General features: G+C 47.1%; 1 protein-coding gene across 3 annotated transcripts in view; it reads left to right on the top strand.

Moving 5' to 3' along the window:
• ACER1 (alkaline ceramidase 1) overlaps window positions 1-20,504 on the top strand; it is a 39,589-nt gene extending 19,085 nt beyond the window's left edge. For all 3 annotated transcript variants that reach the window (XM_090027570.1, XM_090027569.1, XM_090027568.1), the window contains exons 2-6: window positions 10,864-10,978; window positions 12,904-13,042; window positions 15,211-15,348; window positions 17,810-17,947; window positions 19,599-20,504. In XM_090027570.1, the coding sequence (XP_089883696.1) occupies window positions 10,864-10,978; window positions 12,904-13,042; window positions 15,211-15,348; window positions 17,810-17,947; window positions 19,599-19,767 (699 nt within the window). In that variant the 3' untranslated portion in view covers window positions 19,768-20,504. The remainder of the gene's footprint in view (window positions 1-10,863; window positions 10,979-12,903; window positions 13,043-15,210; window positions 15,349-17,809; window positions 17,948-19,598) is intronic.
• The last annotated feature ends 1,087 nt before the right edge of the window (window positions 20,505-21,591 follow it).

Here is a 21,591-nt window from a genome sequence, read left to right as displayed (position 1 = left end):
TCATGGTATAACACTTCCAGACCTTGTCCCAGCAAACATCCCCACACCCACACACTCCTGCTCTCTCCAAGGAGAATGTGATTACAGCATTCACTCATGCAGTGTACCGTTCAGCAAACTGCATCATCTATCTCATGCTCTCCAATAGGCAAACCTAGAAGTCACTGCTATGGGTGGCTGCTGCTAGGCCACTAGTGGCAAATACTGCACTGACTGATTTTTGTAGCACCTTCCTGGAATGCAGATCCTTTTGCTTGTGGATCAGACACTGCCATTTCCAGTCCTCTGGAAAGCAAACTGTGGTCTCAGACCGGTTCAGTTGGGCCCTAGTAAGAGGCATTGCTTTCTGTGGAAGCAGGTGTGTTCTGCATTTTCTAGATCATGCTAAAATGCATTCCCCATGCAGAGCTCATTGCACTCCTCTGCTCCTGCGATGACAAATACCTGGATCGCTGGGGTGCGGCCCACATCCAAAAGAAGCAGTGGCATTCAGCTGGCCAGGCAAACTTTCCTAAAAACTGCTACTTCTAACAGAGACTGCACTCGAGTAACCAAGGGTAGGGATCAGTTAAAGGGGCAAACACAGTCCTCAAGATCAACTGCTGTCACCATTCTTCCACCAGTATCCAAGTCTTATGCAGGTGCAGTTTTCACTTCCTGAGCCCTCTTCTGTGTCAAAGCCACATATTTTTCCCAGGTGAGCTTGATGCAGTGGAGGGAGATGCATTGATGGTACTTGCAAGAGTTTGCTCTTGAGGTTCACCGTTGAGGAAGGCAGAAATCTAGGCTACAGAAGCAGTGTCCTGGAGTTGCCTGTGGTAGCATTCATTCACTGCATTTCTTACCCTGGAACAGTAGAATTCATCATGCATGGGCCTAATCCACAGGTTGTGGGTGTCAGTGAGAATCTTCCCATTGACTTTTACAGGCTTTGGCTCAGGTCTTGCATGATTAATTTAAACTGGAGGATTAGTCTGTTCCAGCTCACGGCTGGCGTGCTCTGCTTGCTTGTCATTCAGTCACTGGTTGGACAAGATGCTAGATGTTTTGCTGAATCCTTTGGGTGTGTGTGCACAATAGAAACAGCAAACAGTAGTCCCTGGTGATGCATTCACAGATTGTAACCATTAATGGTGTCCTAACCAGTGCTGGTAACCTGATGAGGTGCTGAAGTTACAGAAGGTGTTGTGGTGGGGAGGGAAGGGGAGCAAGGAATATCTTTGGGCTCTAACACAAAAGTTGATAGTATCAGGCTCAAAGGGGAACTTCAAGGATTCTCCCCCCACTGCAGAGCCCTTTATAGCCTACTTTTTGCAGCTTATTCTATGACTTGAACTTTTCATAGTGTTCCTAACATCACCCCAACTCCCTTCACCAAATCATCTGGGATAACCTTAGTTAGATCCTAGTATAACTAGCTTGGGTGTTGACATGACTTTGTGACTGGACCAGATAACCCTGCAGGTCCCTTTCAACCCCAATGATTCTGTGACTCAGTCCCCTATGGAATAGATAACCTCATCCTCCCCAGAGTTAGCTTGCTTTGTCCTTCACAAAGTTCATCAGCCTGGCCCCCTACACGCTGTGCCATCATTTATGTTGGTACAGAGTGAATGTAAACTGCCCTTAAATCAGCAAGGCAGCAGTTTATGCCTGGTTTGCACTTGTGTAAACCACGGCAGCAGCAAATCAGGCCTTTTCTCTTTATTTCTCTGCTTTCTATTGCAATTGGCTCCATGAAGATTCAGGATGTTTTCTATTAAGCTTTCCCCCGCCGCATCTGGTTCCCTGCCATTGTGGTTTGGAGCTGGTCATTCAGGATTTTAGCAGCACTTTTGCTGCTAAAATGTTTTGCTTTGTCTTCTTCTCAACCAGTGCAGTTATGTCTACTTCAGCTACACCAGCTGTGCCTTATTCTTCTGTTTAAGAGACATCATAAACCAGGGGTGGCTAAAATGCAACTTGCAAGCCACATGTAGTTTAAAGGCAGGCCTGAAGAAAGTAGTAGTAAGATCAAAACATTCCTTTTCTCCTCTGCATTTATTACGTTGTATTCCTGATTTTCTTCCTTTCTTGCTTATTATTTGTTCTAAGAAGTTGCTTAACAACAAATTCTTCTCTGGGCTGGGGCACTGTGCACACATCATTGACTCTGGGGCATGCACATCTCAAAAATGCTGTGCCCTATGGCTCTTGGCCATGTTTAGCTGCAAACCAAAATCTTGACTGGTTAAGAAGTTTGGCCACCCCTGCCACAGAGCAAGGCAGTGACAGTTTTTTCTTTTAAAGCAGTGGTTTTCAAGCTTTTTTTGTACCATGACCCATTTGCAAACATCAATGGCCAGTCCCAACCCAGTGCCTCTCCTGACCCACAGCCCCCTGCCCCGAGGCCCCAGCCCCTCCGTGTCAGGGCAGAGCAATCCCTTATAAGCTGGAGATCTACTTTTGGGTGAGCCACAGGTTGTTTCAAGGCATTTTCCTTCATGCCACCTTTGTTCTCTATTATGCAAGTACCCATAGAAATAATCTCTCTAAGCAGTCTTAATCTCATCCATAATTAAACTCAAAGCAAGAACATTTGTGATTATGAGTAACCCAACAAGTACACTTTTCTCGAGACCGAAATTTGTTGCCTGATCTTGTCTTGTGTTATGTCACATAGGAGTCTCTGTTCTCACAGGTCTGAGCTCTGACCACCAGAGTACATCACTGCCTATTATTATAAACAACCAAGAATTAATCACAATCACTCGCTACTCTTAATTGCAGTACCACAGTACATCATCATCCTACCGGCAAACCAGTATATCCAATGGGACAACTGTAGGTTATGTGGGTGGATATGTGGAAGATGAAGTGAAATGGCCAAAGAGAAACCAGTTAGAGGTTTGTGACTGATAAGTCACTTGGGTGTGGACATATATGTACACACATATATAGAGCAGTATTTGGAAGGTTTGTAATTGGTTTCAGTGGGAGAGAAACTGGGGCACAAACCATGCAAAATTGAAGGGAAGGAACCTTGGCACAGATTGTTCTGGTCTCAATTATAGTGGCAGATCGAGCTATAGCCTGGACTTACAGGGATTTTCAAATGGTGCCTTGTTTCCAAGACTCTCCAACAGCACTAAGTACATTGCCAATCTAGCAAAGCATTTTGAACAGATGCCAATCAGTCCATTAGGCAGGTCTGCCCCCTGCCTCAGTGCCTACCCATTAGTCCCATCAGTGAGGAGGGAATCAGCAGAGAACCAGGCAGATCCCATGCTGCAGTCCCTGTAATCTTTCACCTAACTCCCAGATATCTCAGCTGCAGTGAAGCTGCCTGGCTGTTTCTGGGACTGCCCTTCATGGGGGATTTGCAGTTCAGGGTGGACAGGGGCACAGAAAGATGACCGGGCTGAGGGGGGAGGTGTTATTTTGTCAATGGATTCTCCTTTGGGTTCATGTGGGGGGATACCTGTGTTGCTTCTTGCACTTGATCCATTCAAACAGGCAAATTGATTTGGATCAAAATTTAATGGTCTCTGGTTCATCCCCAGCATGGAAAATTTCAGCACAAAAGGAACTTGTTTGGGAAGTATTAGCAGCTGGAAAGGGGGGTTAGGGCTGGAATTGGAGCTTGACTACAGAGCAGGGATCTCCCATGCCAGCCAGTATACTCAGAGCCTGAAGCAACTGGCCTTGCAGTTGTCAGTGGGTTATCTCCCAAGGACAGCTGGCTAGCAGGGCCACTGGACTACTAAGTCGGCAGTCTCTCAGAGCAGAAGCAGCCACTGTGATTGCAGATCTGCTAAGGTCCAGGATGGCTGGTCAGCACCTGATTGGAATCACACAGGTATAATCATCACCAGCAACACAGTGGAGCCACAAAAACCTATGTCCACCTACTTTCTTTCCACACATGGTGCGTTCATCCGTGGCTTCAGCTGAATGTCTCTCTAGGTGCCTTTTCTATTAGCAGACTTCATGAGCAGTGACCTGTCTCCTGTTCCTGACTCTACCACTGTCCTAGGCAGGCCCCTTCCCTCCCACCCCTCATCCGTCTGGCCTGTAAGCCCTTGGCAACACAAATCATCTCACTATGCATCTCGTCTGTGCAGATCTAGTTGTAGTTAGGGTTTGTAGGTGCTGTTTTGATGATAATGAGACTACAGACCCAACCATCACATTGTGGAGTAGCAACTTGTAGGGAATTGCAAGAGGGCTTTATCAAGTCCAAGGGCACTGAGGGAGGAGAGGGCCTACCTCCCTGAGAATCGCCCCCTTTCCATCACGCTTTCTCACAATGTAGGCCAGGTGCATGGCCTCTCAGCTGAGACACAACATGAACAAGTCATCAGATGACATCTGAACTAGTTCGGCCATCTGTTCAGTCCCAGTATCTCTACTCGGCTTGGAAATCTCTGTCTATGGCTTATTGTTCTTATCACCCAGAATACCATGCATCTAGATGAGTGCTATGACAGACCTAATCAGGACTCGTAGTAGAGTTGATATCTTTTATTAGACCAACTAGATTTTTGCATACAAAAACAAGTTTTTTAATTGCAAGCTTTCAGGCACAAACACCCTTCATCAGCATAGGAGAAAAGATTGTAACCTGGATACATGACAAGTCGAAAGCTCATACACCAGGTCTAGTCTCTTGTTATACCAAACTGTCTTCCAGGAACTTGATATTCTGATCTGGACAGCCTCTCTGGTGTCTGCTCCTGTGGTTAGTTGCTGAGGCCCTGTAGGCTCCAACGTCAGGCAAGTCTGATTCCCAGCCCAATAGGACCTAGCGAGTGAACATCTTGCCTCCATAAACCCTCACATTAAGCTAACTATGCCTAAGCTGCTATTGTGACAGAATTGTTCTTAGACTTTGGAGCACACAGTAGCCAAAAAGAAAAAAAAAATGCCCCAGATGCCTTCTGTACTTATCATCAATTTAGTAACCTGTTCAGTTTGCCACCAAGTCAGGTCCTGCTCTGAGTTCCAGCCTGAAAAAATTAGCAATGAACTGAAATGCATATGGTAGCAAGATTTCAAAAGGACCGAGGAAGTTAAATACTCTGTTTCCACTAATTTTCAATGGGCGCTTTTCCAAACTCCACCCAAAGCGATTAAACTTCATGCTATTAGATAGCCATAAAAGTAAACCCTCTGTGGACCATTGCTGTTGTAGCAACAGGAATATCAAATGATTGTGAATGGAAAGAGAGATGCTCAGGAGAGAGCCTCACGAGGGAAATGTGGTAGCCTACTGTGAAGTCAGAGGCATCCTGTGAGAAAAGAAAAATGTGTCAAGGCAACCAGTAATGCCCATGAAACCCAATAGGGATTTGCCAGAGAAACAGAGCTTCCTTTTGCAATGCATGTTGGGTGTAGAGGATGCCAGCTGAAATAGCCACCGGACATAAAACAAGCCATGGGTATGCCTAACAGTGGGACGCAGGCATCATTTGGATGCATCTTCTGGTTCCTCTGAAAGCAACTATAGCAAAAGATGGATTCAAAGGATGGGCTCAACAACTGTAGTCTCAGTCCAGCATTGCAGAGCCTGCCTGGGACCTAATGCTAAGCATTGCCTGGTAGTTCTTTCTGCTGCTTCTAATATTTTCACCAGAAGACATTCTTTCTCATGCAAAATGAATTCAGGGTCAGTAAACAGCAATGGCCAAAGCCACATAGGTTGCCAGGTCTTTGCAGGACTCCCCATACTCACATCTATATTCCAACTTTCAGTGTGCCCTTATACTTCAGTCCTAGGCCCTCCTCAGATAGATAGCTTTCCTAATGCATAAAGCTCTGCAAACGCAGCATACTTTACTACTCCAGTCCAAGTTCTCTCCTAAATAGAAACAGAGAAGCCTGTCAAATATTATGACATGGACAAGACCTAAAACTCACTCATTGTCCCCTGGGAGCTAGGCCTTTGTGTGAACTGCAGAGCTAGAAAGCTAGTGAGATGGCTCACACTTACACATGAATTCCTGTTGCCATCTGTGCACAGACTATGTGGCTGATTTCTGCTTTCCTAAGAGTTCAGTGGAGACGGTTGCAAGTTGGTATCTCAACCTGCTTAAACTGGCCATGATGAAGTTGAGGCTGGAAATTAGAAGGAGGTTCCCAGCTATTTGAGCAAAGAGGTTCTGAAACAGCCTTCCAACTGGAGCAACAGGGGGGAAAATTAGCTGCTTTTGATGGCACTCAACAAATTTATGGAAGGAATGGTATGACGTGGTACCTGCAATTAGAGGGGACTGGGCTAGGAGACTGGAGAGATTTTTCCAGTTCTGTCTCTTTATGTTCCTACTAGATGCAATGTTATGGAGTTCCAGTATTTAACCATCAAGCTCCAGTGCCCTGGATTCACTTAGTTTTCAAAAATTGCTTGAATTTAATCATCGCATTTTCCAGTCTGGCATACTGCACCTCCTTATACCTCTTCTTTAATATCTGATCTTGTTGTTTTCTGTCTACTGTACTAATTAAATGCTAATGTTGAAATCAGGTCAGTAAAAGATGGTGATGCAATGCACATAGCAGCAAGGGTTACACCCCTGTGTGAAATCTCTAGCATCTGCTTTTCCTAACTCTGGTCTGCTGAGTTGGTAATTGAGCAACCAGCAATGCCATAAGATCATTCTTGCAATTTGCATTTTGCTGCACTTTCTATGTGCATTTTTGCTCTGTTGCTCCTTTGTGTTCTCCAAGAACGTCTTTACTCAATTTTGAGGCATTTTTGTTCACAGCCTATTTGTAATTTTATAGCTCTGGTTTGTTTTCTCCCTCTCTTTTGTTCTGTCTATCACTGATCACAGCAGCAGGACCAGAACTTCCCTTTGGTGGATGTGTCTGAACCTAAAAACTGAGTGATGGATAAGATTGCTCTGATTCTAGCCTTGGCTAAATTCCCAGGCAAGAGTGGAAATACAGCTGGATTGGGTAATAAATATACCAAGAACAGGCAGCTCTCCTTGGCCTGAAAGATGCTATGAAGAAAAGCATTAGCTTGTCTCCCCACAGGCTTGATGAGGTTCAAGACTAACATGCTGCAATGAAAAGAGAGCAGCCTCGGTTGTGTATCACATGGCTGATGTGTAATCTGAACATATTAGGTTGTGTATCATACATATAACTACTAAAGTGTACACTCGAGCCCTCTTATTATCCACTTAGGGCCTTTTGGACCTCACAAGTCAAACAAAGCTTGCACACGAGGGCCCAGAGGGATGCAAGGAGTTGCTTAATACAGACCTGATCATAGGAACTGGGCCCAAGTCAGCACCTGCATGGGAACAAAAGGAAGGACCATGGTGGTGAGGTTACAAGTAATCTCAGAGCACAAGGGGTGCTAAGTGCAAAACTAAGCTGTGCTCCCCACTTCCCCTCCCCTGCAAAATAAGTGCTACTTTTCAGATGAGATTATACCAAGGGCTCAACCACTTGTACTCAGAATATTTGTTCTTGCCTCCTTGCTCATCCTAACATCCTCCCTTCCCCTAGCAGCTTCAGGTGGACCCAGATTCCTTTTGCTCTAAAACAGTGGTTCTCAACTGTTTTAGACTCAAGGCACCCTTCAAAAAATGCCTGTTTTTAGTTTTCACATCTTTTTCTTTTTTTTTAACAATGGCAAAATAATTGAGAAATTCCTCTCTTGTGAAGTATCCTGAAAGACCACAATAGGCCAGAATGTTTTAGACCCTATGGATTCCTATTTGAAATCTCTAGGTTTAGCTAAACAAGGTTCTTTGGGTAAATCCAATAATATCTTTTTGATACTATTTGAGCTGGTGTAATAATAGTGGCAAAATCCACGTCAGGGCTGAGAAAATGGTGGCGGCATGCTTTTGAACTATAGGTTTAGCTAATGATTCTTATGTAAGTGTTTGCATACCAAACACTGCTAATAGCTGCACCCCACATCAGTGCTGTCGTGATTGATCCTGGATCTTGCACTTGCATCTTCGGAGGTGTGGTACATCTTGTGCAATGCGCTGGATGCCTTTGTGGAGGGTGTGTGAGGGAGGTTAGGTGGCAGCTGCATGCTGGGATGGGTGCACGCCGAGGATCTGTCACGGGCGGGAGTGCCTGGTTGCTCGTGGGTTCACACTTCTCACAGGGTGGCTATTCATTCGCCAGTCTCTCGGTTCTGATCCTTGGGGGGAGTTTGCAGGGCACCTTTCCTGCACAGGCCTGTGGGCTTCACTTTGTGGATCTGCTGGATGCAAGAAATCGTGGACTAAATATAGATATTGGATTTATGGCCTACCTGCCATCAGATACCCTGTCTGCATTTTACCAGCTACATTTTATCACCTTCTCCCCCTTCCCTACCCGCCATGCCTTTTCACACCTATTGTCTCCCATTCCTTTTGAACCTTACTGACATGCATTTGCATGTTCACAGACCTGTATTTTGCATTTTGGCTTCTATTCTACCTAGGAAAGCACGTAAACACCAACTGACTTTCCCTACGCCTGAAAAAGGGTGTTTGTGCCCGAAAGCTGGCAAAGAACAATTTTTCCATGGGTTTAGTTGGTCTAATAAAAGACAGCATGTCTACCCAAAGAACCTTTTTTCCAATATAGTGCAAATCCTTTTAAAAGGATCTCATGGCACCCCAGGGCGCCATGGGTGGTTAGGAATCAGTTCGCTAAATCATTGTGGGACACTCCTGCATGTTTTTAAACAGCTAAAATGTTTCACCCTAAAGGAGACAGCATTTCATTGGTAAGCTTCTGCAGTGTGTTTAGGCTTGGGATGAAAAAGGCCAAGCCAGAGAACATACCATCCAGGTCAAGTTGAAATTCAGACAGACATTGCACATATGAGCATTTCCAGTTGGCAATTAGCACTCTTTGTCTTAGCTCAACATCAGTCCTGACTGGCTCTGGGGCCACATGAGGCAGTGTAAACCAGAGGGCCATGATGTTAAACCAAGTCTTGTTTGAACCACTCCTGGCATAGACTGGGTTTCACTTTTGCAGGGGTTAAATAGATACTGTTAAGAGCACTGGGCTATAATTTCCAAATCTGACTAAGGGCCACTCTACAGGTAACATTTAGGCTGCAATTAATGCGTTAATCACAGCATAGTTGGCAAGGGTGCTACTCATGCTCCCAATTTAAAGGTGCCATAAAATGAAAAACCAGACATAAAAGTGTTCCACTTATGATGTAGAAAATTTTTATGGCTGGTTTGCATAGTGCCTTAAATCAGATGTGAAGCACATCCAGGGCTGGTGCTGACAATCAGCTCATTGCTGGCCCTGGCCCCAGGACAATACCAGCTTACATCAGGCTGCAATGCATTTGTACACACACTTGCGCCACAGCACGGGGCACTTTTAAAAGATGTGCATCAGTGTGGCAAAAATGGCTGCGGCACACTGTCGAACTAAAACACCTCAAAGTGTTTTAGTTCAAAAGCATGCCACTGCCATTTTCTGCATGCTGGTGCACTTTTTGCCACTTATACAACGCACACGATGCAGCGCAGTGCGCATCAGTTCACATGTGGACCTGCCAGATCTCCAGCATGTCATGGGATGAAAAGGTATGTGTATAAATGCCCTGGCTCTTGACTTGGTGGTGCAGAGAGACCCTGGGATCATGATCCTGGGCTTTCCCTTTACTAACAAATAGAAAGGGCATGACTGGGATCTGATCCCTTATCCCAAAATTGCAAATATAGCATGGAAAGGGTTGCACTTGTTGGGAACAGGGCTCAGATCCTCTGACACCTTTAAAGAAACGTGTGCCAGGGATCTAAGGAATCCAGGCATTATTGCTGGGAAGAGATGTGAATCAATATTCCTTGGCTGGCTTTCACACTGGTCCAGCTCCTTTGCTGATAAAAGCTGTTTCCAAATCTAATCTACCTTTTACCATTTGGGAATTTTTTGGACCTTCTCTAGAAGCAGCTGACCTCTTAGATGCATCCTGATCCTTTCTTGCTCTTTGTATGGTCACCCTTACTGCCATGTCAAAGATAGGGAATTGAGATCACAAGAGGGAAGGCAAGTTACCCAAAACTATTGCCTTGGGAAGAGGACCCAGTATTTCTTCACTACTTCCCCGGGGTAGGCACAGCCTTGTTTGACATGAATCACATCAAGAGATCTTGATTAGATGCTGTTAGCAGAGTGCCTTGAAGGTACAGAATAATCCTGTTACATGCATTTTAAGAGCATTAACAAAAAGTGCATCTTTCATCATGCAGTTGCAACTGTATTGACTCCCTGACTCTTGTGATACATTGGTGCACTGGCTTATCCTACCTGTCTCCCTTCTTGTCTGGCTCCACAGCACTGCACCCTCAGCAAATGCCCCCTCCCCAACAGGTTTACCAGCTGATTCACCTATTCAAGTAAAACTCCTTAGTCCTTACCTCCCTGCCAATATGAACTGAATGCTACAGATAACAGGGGCATTGAAGGAAGTCCAGGGATGAGGAGGAAGACAGAGGTGGTCAGGGGCTGAAGAGCTCTGGCCTTTCTGTTCATTTGCCCAGGTACAGGATCGATCCAGTTTAAGTAAACTGGGACAGACTGTCCTGCCACAGCTCTGCTGACTCCCTTCCTCTGCCCCAAAGACTGATTTAGGCAGAGAGAAGGCAGCAGTCCTTACCTGCCACTACCTTACAAGGGTAATTCTCCTGCCAGCTTCAGTCCTATTTGCTGCATGACACCTTTGCCTCCTGAATTTCAGTCAAGAGTAATATCGATTGGGTGACACCTATGGTTCAACAAAGGTAGGTATCCATTTTTCAGATGGGGAAGCTGAGGCACAGCAGTGATCTGGCTTGTCCATTGACACCCAGGGTTCTTTTCCCTGTAAATTGAATATGTTTGCTGTTTGTTTTTCAGATCAGCAATGTGAGTTTCTTCATCATTTCTCCTGTCCTGCTGCACCTGAATAAACAATATGTCCAGGAGCACAGAAAGCCTGTGTACTATCTCTCCGCCATGCTCTTATCAATAGGTACGTGGCAGGGTTATGGAAAGGCTCAACATAACCCAATTGCCTGCAGGTTTCAGTGGAACGAGAGTGGACCTGCCAAGGAGGCAGACTCAACGCTGGGCTAAGTGCAGCACTGAAGGCACAGCTTAGGGCAGGCAAAAGACAGGATTTGTGGCATCTCCTCTGCGGTCAGTGGCACCAAGCAAAAGCTAAACAGACCTTTACTGCTGCCTTCACTGAGCTGCTGCTTTGCACTGGGAATCCTTGTAATGAGCGTGCCACAAACACTACCTATGCCTAAGCCAGTGGTTTTCAAGCTTTTTTGGACTTGAGGCACCTTCCATAACTTTTGTGAATTGAGTGGGATCCAATTTCAGAAATCAATTTATGTATTAAAATGCTTACCTCCTACCTGGGCCATGGAGGTGTGAGATCATCCAGGCAGAGACAGGCCTGAGCCTGGCTTATCCGCTTAGTTTATTTGCTTATCTCCTCTCATCTCATGGCAACCTTCAAAGGATTTGGCTGTACCCCAGTGTGCCCTGACACTATGGTTGAGAATCACTGGCTTAAGCCAAGCCTACCTTGATCCTAGGGTAAAGTTTCCTCCAGCCTCTTTCCGCGATCAAAAGGGCAGCCAGAACCCAGCCCAGGACATTATTCACAAGCACTAAATCTTCTCAGTAAAACTCTGGGAACCTGTCTGAATTGAGCCACTTTATTATTGACAACCACCTTCCACCCCCAAGGGAGGCTTGAGGGGGAGTCTCAGGTTGTTGAACTGGCTCAGGGACACAACCTACAGTTTCTGGATCTACCCCTGGCTCTGATTATGGAGCAGAGATGCCTCTCCACTGGTCCCCACTGATTCTTGGATTCAAGAAGGTTCATAAGCAGGTGGGCAACTTGAAAGATCATTTCAATGGGATGGAGCCAGACTAACCCCATACTCCAAGACCTACTTGAACCAGAATCTAAATATATGAATGAGCCCCTGCCAGTAAATTGAACTTAGCTGCACATCAGGCTTGTCTGGCTTGCAGGCATTCATGCTGACATTCATGTAGGAGTTGCTGTGGACAAAGCCAAACCTCTTGGCTGCTCCTCACTGAGGACTAGGGTGGGAGGGAAAGTCGGGGAGAGGTGGGTGGAAGTTACTATAGGAAGAAAGGAAAACACGCCTACACAGCAAGCTTATCATGCTAGGCAGTGGCATCCTCAAAACAGGCTTGTGGCTCCACCCAAGCTGCCTTTCAAACTGGAAGCAGTATAGTTACACCCAGGCCTCATTGCTGGCCAGCTAATTAGCACTGGTTGGGCTATTTGGTCCAGTCACTCATCAGTGGCAAATGCACACCCAGAGCATGGTGTAGATGTACCTGCACCATTCTGGTTTAGGAGGCAGAGTGCATGAAGTAGTGCAGTGTGCTTGAGGCCACCACGGCTGTCTGACATAGCAAGTTTGCTGGGTTTATCTGGAAATGGAAGTGACCCCCTCTATCCCAGGCTGAGGCCAATTTACAAGCCTGCCTGGGTGGTGTGAACGGGGTTTAGTGCAAATAAGAACCAGGCTCAAAGGTACCATTTGCTGACTCCTGACCAGGGTCTCTTACTGCCCACCTACAGCAGAGTGCCCTATGGAAAGGATACATCCCACTGTCTGGTAGATGGGTGGTGCTGAATCCTGCCCTCCCCTACATGTCTGACTGCTGCATCCACTGGAGTTCAGCAGAAGTTGGGCAGGATTTGACCTTGTGCAAGGGTTGAAAGGCAGAGAAGGGGCTTGTAGCATGTGTGCTATGGCTCTCTTCTGTCCCAGCCCCCATTAGAAACTTCAAAATCAGTCTCTTCACAAGGTCTGTCCCAGCCCCCATTAGAAAATTAGAAAGGTGGAGGGGGATTGGGAGGAGCAGGATTATTAATCCAACCAGCTTCACTCACTGCAGGTATCTTCTCTGTATACTTTCACACGACCTTAAGCTATGTGGGGCAGCTGCTGGATGAGCTCTCCATCCTTTGGACGCTGGCTGTAACCTATACCTTTTGGTTACCAACGAGTCGCTTCCCAAAATTTATCAAGAACAGGTGAGAAAGGTGTGGCTACTATGTACCCTGCAGGCTACAGCAGCTGCCTTGTCAACCATAACATCTCAGCCTTCCCTTGTGTGGATCCATCAAGTCCCACATTCAGTAGCTGACCTTGCTGAGAGGGGACACACTACAGAAGTGGCTCTCAACCTTAGACTCAAGGCACCTCTCCATAACTGTTGTGGATTTAGGGGCAACCTCTGCTGATACAGACAGGAGGAGCCGCTCCTTTTCCCTGCACAAAGGAGACATATTCTCTGCCTTTGCCGCAGTGCATCAAGCCCAGGGGACACCCCTTGCCTGCCAGGTAGGGACAACACTTACTATATCCTGTCCACAGTGGTGTTGCTGGTCTGCCTGAGAGCCCAACAGGCTCCTGGCAGCCACTTCTGTCAGGCCAGGCTGCAGCAGGGTACCCCCTCCTTTATCAGCCACTTGTTGGTCTGGTCCCACGTGGCATTTTCCAGAAACAGAGGTGCAGCAGGGCAGCTCTACTTGGCAACAGCCGCATAACATCCTTAAAAGGATCTTACAGCATCCCCGGTTGAGAATTGTTGTCTTCCAAGTTACTGCGCCACATGCTGGAACCACTGTTCACTGGCAGCAGCTTGGTCAGTGCAACTGTGAAGGATACTCCTAGCAAAGCTTGCAGGAGTTGTGCGAAAGTCAAGTCAGCTGGAGCAGGTACAACCAGCACATGGGCAATCAGGGCTTAACCCCGGAAGGTCACAACTCAGGGGATCAGGAACAGGCAAGGTCAGAAAGCAGGGGTCCCAGCTAGAGTCTGGAAGCCAAGGTCTGCAAGAGGCCAAAATATAGGCAGCCCTCCTGGGTACAGCCACAGAAGAAAACAGGGGGATCCAGGCTGCAATTGCTAGCCAGGAACTGTAAGGGACTGGGGCACAGGTGATAGAAACAGGGAGCTAGTACCACACCCATGCAGGCAATGGGTCAGCTGGAAGTAGTTTGGCCACTGGCAGCCAGGCTCATTCGGGTAACCAGGGCAGTTTAACCTGCTTGCAGCTCTGCCTCCTCTAACAGCTGCCTTTGCAAAGCTAAGCAGGAAGCCAAACATGACTTCTCTCAAATGCATCCATTTGGCCCTTGCAAGCAGCATGGCCAAGTAGATGAGACTCGGGTTTGCCAAGTTAGAAGCCCACATCCTTTTACCACCTCTCCTCACTTCTCAGTGAGGCCAGAGGTCTTGCTTGTTTATGAGGCTTAGGAAAGGCAAAAAAGTTATCAGCACTAGGTAGTAGCACAAAAGAGTCTGGCAAGTGTGATCTGATTCCTAGCCCGGGCATATTCCAGGATATTTTGAGGGAGAAAAGCATGGGGATGACAGTGAGGTGTCTTTGTTCTGTCACAAGCGGCGTGGGTGCAGTAACACAGGTAGGGGAAGCTCTCACCTAGACCTGCTAGCCTAGGCTAACAGTTGCAGTGAAAACCTCCCCTTGGAGTCAGCCATTCCCATGCAAAAAAAAGGAGGTCACTGGGAGTTCACTGCAGGAACAGGGCTGGAGGAGGAAGGAGAAGAAGGGAACTTGGAAGGGATTTGCATGTGAATACCCCATGTGGGAGCCCTATTGTTCAGCAACTCAAAGTCTAAAGGGGTTTGCAGGAAAAACCCTGACTGGTGCTAGTGAGAGGAATTCCAGCCCCTGGCCTCAGTCCTGCAGTCCTTACTTGTGCAACATTTACCTCCGTCCTGTCTGCCTAGCTTTCTGCCCACCAATGTGACAAAGGAGATGGGTCATGCTGACCGCATCTTGCCCTTGTTCCAGCTTGCTTTTCCTTTGGGAATCCTGCGGGCATCAGATAACATTGCCTTCAAATGAGGCTTTTGGCAAATGAGCTGTGCTTTGGGAGAGACTTCCTGCAGAGAACAGGTATCCCGGGAAGACTCCTGTCCCTGTTTTCCTGCCTTTCACAGTCTAGCTGCTGCTCGGTCACTCGTGCTGTCAGCCAGGTGCAACTCTGAGGCTTCTCCTGCTGGACTTTGGGCTCCATGCTGCGACACCACAAGGCCCTGAAGGGCAGGAGTTGGGTACCAAGTTAGTGCGGTGACCCTCTTGCTTACATCTCAGCTAGGGCTGCGACCTGCCATGAAACATACCCACCTCCTGTGTGATGCTCATCCATCTCTGTTTGTCCTTTCCTGCTAGGACTCAGTTTAGATGGCTGATTGCCATCACGACCGCCATCATCACCCTGCTCTCCTTCATCAAGCCGTCCGTCAATGCTTATCTGCTGAACAGCTTTGCCTTTTACCTGCTGTACATGATATGGAGTCTTCTGAGGAAGTAAGGAGTGGTTTCCTCTGCTGGGAAGTCTGTTTGCACTTCATCCCATGCTCATGGCTGCAGGGAAGAGTGTAGGGGCAGGGGGGCACTCCCATGAACACACACACATGCCCACTGGGACTTGGGAGACTTGGGTTCAGTTTTCTAATCCACCACATACTTCTTATGTGACTTTGAGAGACCTGTTGGTCTCTCTGGCCCAAATCCTCAAAGACAATTTGGTGAGCTCCCATTAAAGTCAGGGTGAGTTGTGACAGGTTAATCTAAGTGGCTTTACACCTTGAAGCAGCTTTGGTTACACCCTTCAACTGAGCTGGTCACTCAGGGGATTTGTACACATGCATGTGTATGTGCCTCAGCGCCGGGCATTTTTAAAAGCACCCGGTACTGTGGCACACATTTGTATAAATGGTGAAGTGTGCAACAGCGCTGAAAAAATGGCAGTCAGAGGTGTTTTAGTTCAAACATCAAAGGTGCTTTAGTTCAAAAGCCATATTCTGTATGCTGCTGCACATTTAACCAGTTATACAAATGCATGCGATGCAGCACCGGGCACATCAGTTTGCATGCTCTGCTGACTCAGTTAATTGAGTCTGCTCCGATGCACTGGATTTTTGGTGCATCAGAGCAGATATAGCTACGTGTTTAAATGCCTTTAGGCATTTATACAATTCAGATGCTATGTTAGGACTCCAGCCCCACCAAGCATTTAAGTATGTGTTTCAGCACCTCACTGGCCAGGAAAGTAGTTGAGCATATACATAAGATCAGCAATAAGGTTGGGTTGCTGGGCTGAATGGAGGCCCAAACGATATGTTAAGGTTGGGTCCACTTTAGACGAGAACTGTTTCATAGTTGGTCGGGTCGGAAGGGACCTGAGCAGATCATCAAGTCCAACCCCCTGCCATGGCAGGAAAGAGTACTGGGGTCAAATGACCCCGGCAAGGTTTTCATGCAGCCTCCTTTTGAAGACCCCCAGGATAGGAGCCAGCATCATTTCTCTTGCAAGTTGGTTCCAGATCCTAGCCGCCCTGACCATGAAGTAGCACATCCTGATGTCTAGTCTGAATCTACCCTCTGCCAGCTTGTGACTGTTATCTCCTGGTAGTGCTTGGGGGAATAGGGACTCCCCCAATGCCTGCTGGTCCCCCTGACTAGTTTGTAACAGGTCACTAGATCGCCCCTCAGCCTTCTCTTGTGGAGGCTGAACAGGTTTGGGTCCTGTAGCCTCTCCTCGTAGGGCCTGCCCTGCTGCCCCCTGACCATGCGAGTGGCCCTCCTCTGGACCCTCTCCATGCTGTCCACATCCCTCCTGAAGTGCAGCGCCCAGAACTGGACACAGTACTCCAGCTGCGGCCTGATCAGTGCCGCATAGAGGGGGAGGATCACCTCCTTGGACCTGCTCGAGATGCATCTGTGGATGCACGACAAGGTGTGGTCGGCCTTCCTGACCCCCCTGCTGTCGGCCCATGTTCATTTTGGCATCAATAATGACTCCAAGATCCTTTTCTGCCTCTGCACTGATGAGAAGGGAGTTCCCCAGCCTGTAGGTATGGTGCTGGTTCTTCCTCCCCAGGTGCAGCACCTTGCACTTGTAGTGCTGTGACTAAATAAGCTTCCTGGAGTGGTGTGCAGGTGACAAGGAGCTTTCAAAGGGTCGACACTTAGCTGCATGGCCAGCTGAGGAGAGAGCTCGAACACAGAGACTCACATTTTGGGTTGACGGCCTTTCTCAGAGTGGCATGGTAAAGGCCTTTCCCCAAAACCCAGTGGGTTCAGGCTCATCAGCCTGAGCAATGATGGGCAAAGAAGAGCTGCCCTTGAACATGCTGTAATGCTAGTGAGTGAGCGTGGGGGTGGGGATGGGGGCGTGTATGTGCGTGGGTTGCACTGTTCACCTCTTGGTCAGGGGTTCAAACCAGCTTCGGTCAGTGAATAGTGACTGATGTTCCTAACATACAGCTCTGTGCTGGCTCCTGTGCAAGGGATGAGGGGGCTCACAACAGGTCAAACATCTGCTACACGTGAACTGATCCTGCAGTCAAAAAGACTTTGTGGCAGGGCAGAAACTGGTTGTGGCCACAGAGACTACATTGGCCCAGGATGATTCCTGCAGCACCAGGGAAGCAGCTCTAGGCATCTTCAAAGACCTGTAGAGAGTTAGGAGCCAAAATCAGCTCAAGGCGATTTGGTGCCCGACTCCCTTTAGCTCTTCTGAAAATCCCACCTAAATGTCTTTCTTTTCCAGGGTAACTCCACAGGTGTCCACAGCACTGAACGTACTCCCACTTGCAGGAGTAGTTCTAGTGCACAGAACCGCAGGGAAAGGGGGGCTGGCCCCCTCCATGGGCAAGGGCACACATCTTGCTCTGACATGGCGAGCTAGAATCGATGACCAAAAGACAAACTCTTCTAACTCCACGATCCAACCTCTACCCCCTCCTCCCAAACTGCCTTCCAGGTGCAAGGACGGCCGTGTCCACCGGCTAGCTGCTGCCATGGTTGTGTGGTGGGCATTAGCCATTGGCTGCTGGATAACCGACAAGTGGTTCTGCGGATTTTGTCAGAGGATCAATTTTTGTTATTTTCACAGCTTCTGGTAAGAACAGTCATTTCTTCTCACTTTGACAGAGGAGCCAAATCACTGTGGGGTGTCGCCTCCTAACCAGGACATCCATCCGCCTGGTTTCAGGCCATAGCCTGAGAGCTCAGGAATCATTTGGGGGCTGGGGTTCAACAACAAGGCAATGTTAGGGTTCATAACTGGTAACGACAGTTGAATTTTTTCAGAAGGGAACGTTGTCCACTGCAAAAATGCCGACGTGATAAAACGGGCATGTTCCAAGAATCATGTGCTGATTCCACTGAGACTTGATGGAAACCAGACATCCTGGCTAGTGCCCTGCCATCTTGACCATTGGCTTCCCAGCCTGGGCATCCTACTATAAAGCTGGACAGCTGGGACCTGATTTGCTAGCCTAGATTTTTTTTTAATCCATTATAGATGTTTAGGGTCAGAAGGGACCTTAGTAGATGGAGTCTGACCCCCTGCCCTGGGCATTATGTTTCTTTCAGACTGGAGGGGCTTTGTTTAGTTTTTGTTTTTGAATTTCCATTCGACAGAAAATTTTGCATGTTTGATTTTTCGTTCCTATTCACAATTCTTTGGAAATGATTTTTTATTTTTATTTTTTTACACAAAGCAAATTCTGGTTTCCACCCATCTCTGTTTGTTTGTTTGACAATTTCTGCATTGAGTCTAAAGCCTGAAGTCCTTACTCAGCTCTTGCTTGGCACGTCTACATGAGACGCTAAATGCACAGTAGACTAATTCTGCTGCACATTAACACAGCAGGCATAAACCATGCTAATGCGCAGCAGAATTAGTCTACTGCACATTAGCATCACAAAGCGTGCGCTGGTGCTACTGTGCAGTAACACCAATTACGAGGCAGTAAATTAGTCCTTTTATTACAGGTACTAAACGCACCGTAACTACGGCACATTAATGAACATGTAGACACAGCCACTCAGTCCTTAAATATGAAAAATGAAGTGTACACTCTGCACTTCTCAAGATCTGGCCTTTATAACTGACTAAACACTACTTAGCTCCTTGGTACCAGCCAAGGACTTTCTCCTTATTTCTTCACCGTCAAAAAATACAGCAATTCTTCTGTTGCAAAGAACTCAGACCCCAACTGGTCACAATGTTTCTGACACTATGAATTCCTATTTGAAATCTCTTCATTTGTCTTGTGAATCATGTATGGGTGTTTGTTTGCACACCTAACAGTGCTAATATATGTGCAGTATCCTGTGGCACCCTAAAAAGGATCTTATAGCTCGATCCCTGGTTAAGGATCACGGCTATAGCCTGATTTCCCAGTGGAATATATCTTCTCCTGGTTATATATATATATATATAAAAACAGGAAAAGATATATATCTACAGTTGTCTTCTCCTGGTTATAAATATATAACCAGGAGAAAGTACTGGGCCAGATCCTCAGGTGTTATGCATTGGGCAAAGTCTTTTTTGGAGCTATTCAGATTTATACGAGCTGGGAATCTGGCCTGCTACATCTGGACCTCATAAAAATCCCACACCATGCTATGCTGGCAACGAGCTTGCAGCTAGAATATTTTTCACCTTCATGAGGATGGGGCCTGTGTCGTTGCAGAGAACAGTGTGCACCGGCTGTGATGTCCCATGCTTCTTACACATGCATTCTTTGTTTCTTTGCTAGGCATATACTGATCGCCATCAGCCTTCTGTACTGCTGCCCCTTGGTTATCTACTTTTATGTCTTACATGATATGCCTTCCTTTCAACCCCAGATACAGTACTGGCCTTGTGACTCCTGGGAAGTTGCCTTGCCCTATCTTGCCCTAAGGAAGACTCACAAACAGTGTTAGAGACCAGTTCTAAGATTCAGCTGCTCAGGGGCCATGCGTCTGAGCACAGATATTGTCTGCAAATACTTAAGTGGTGGTTTTGGTTCTCTGAATGGCTGTTTGGATACCACCACCAGCATAACTAGGGCAGGGCACCCAGGGCAGCCACCCTGGTTTCTAACTTGGGTGGTGGGAGAGTGGGGGGAAACTCTGCCACTGAAATGGTAGTGGACAGCAACTGGAAGTCACTGCTGCCCCAGATGCTCAGCTACATTGTTATCCAGGTTGTAGCTGTATTGGTCTAGAAGAAAAGGCAATCAAGACTCACAGTAGAGACGATATCTTTTATTAGACCAGCATTATAGGTCTAATTATTATTATTATTATTAATTATTAATTATTATTGGTTTAATAAAAGGTATCCTCTCTACTATGAGTCCTGATTGTTATGTCTCTGGTTGCCACCCTGGTGATTGGGATAGAAGTGTTGATAGCTTGCTCTTGCATGGCGTGAGAGCTGTGTGAGAGCTCACGAACAGCCAGAAGTACCACGACCCAGTGTCTTCCATTACACAGATCCCCAGGGAGCGGCTGCCTCTTTTGCACCTGGGTGTATTTCCTGATCCTTGCTGAAAGGATCTCAGCTGATAACAAACCAGAGAGATGGCATCTGGCTTTAGGACCACTGTTGTTATTATCATTGTTATTTACTGATGCCTACAGTACGTCTCACAAGGGATGTGTATTAAAGCTATGGACACTGACTTTGGCTGGAACACATCTCTCTAGACTCACTTCATACCATTTGTCTGCCACGCACTCAAAGATGGCCACCAAAGCTCCCATCTATCCTTGGATCCTATGAGGGCTATTTTTAAAGGCATGGGTTATGGCTGGTCACTTGTTTGGATGCATGAAATGGGAGAAAAGCTAAGAAGCAATCTCTCCCTTACAGCCCCCATGCAAGCACTAGATGCAACTGCCACACCAGCAGCTCTCCTGAGCAGCAGGACTCACTGCTCACTTCCAGTGGTACCTGCAGCTCTGGGGAAAAGGCGATTCTTCTAGAGAGAGCTGGCCAAGAGCACAGACCTGACTGCACATGCAAGGGAATACTTGCAGTACTCCTCAAACATGTTCTCTTGGCATGCCAAGTTTCTGCAGGAAGCATGCAGATGCCATCTCTTGCATTCCCCTTGGGGTGATGTGGGGGGGATATGGCACACCAACAACACAGCCAGCCATAAAGTGCTCTGCAGAATGGCAAGATATGCACAGGGAGACAAAGTGCTCTTCCCTGGCTGCAGAAATGCGGCCATCTCTAAGGGTAGGGTGCTATGGTAGTGCTGCCCAGTAGTTAGGACCAGAAGGAAAGACACTGCATCCAGTCAAAGCAGCAAGAGGAATTCTAAAAGTAGGTGCTCAGTAACCAAACCAACATGCTGCCTGAATATTGAGCAATGGAGATGGATTTGAATGCTCTCAAATGTGTGGCTGAACTGCAGTTTCATCTTACAGTGTGAACACAACCACCAATTCCAGCTTTGAATGAATCCCTGTACCTCTCTGTGTCCCAGTTTCTGGCTCTCTAATGGTGATATTGTAAAATTACCAGCCTGCACCCCCAGCTCCAGGTTAATCAATGTGCATAAAGTGCTGCTGCATAAGCAGTTAGGATGTTAATCATACTCCAGGTTCTTGGAAAGTCAGATTCACAAACCAACCTGTGTTTGATGTAATGAAGAAAAGCATTATAGAAGAGAGAAATGGTATAATCATTGTCCCATGTCTGGGAAGCCTGAGTGATGATCATTGTCTCTTCTCTATTGCCTGGTCTGCCACGTG

The sequence above is a fragment of the Crocodylus siamensis genome, chromosome 14 (assembly GCF_052110815.1).
Source record: "Crocodylus siamensis isolate JL-2025a chromosome 14, ASM5211081v1, whole genome shotgun sequence".
Classification (NCBI taxonomy): Eukaryota; Metazoa; Chordata; order Crocodylia; family Crocodylidae; genus Crocodylus; species Crocodylus siamensis.
The sequence above is the reverse complement of the archived record's forward strand: the minus strand, read 5'-3'. Positions and strand labels throughout refer to the sequence as shown.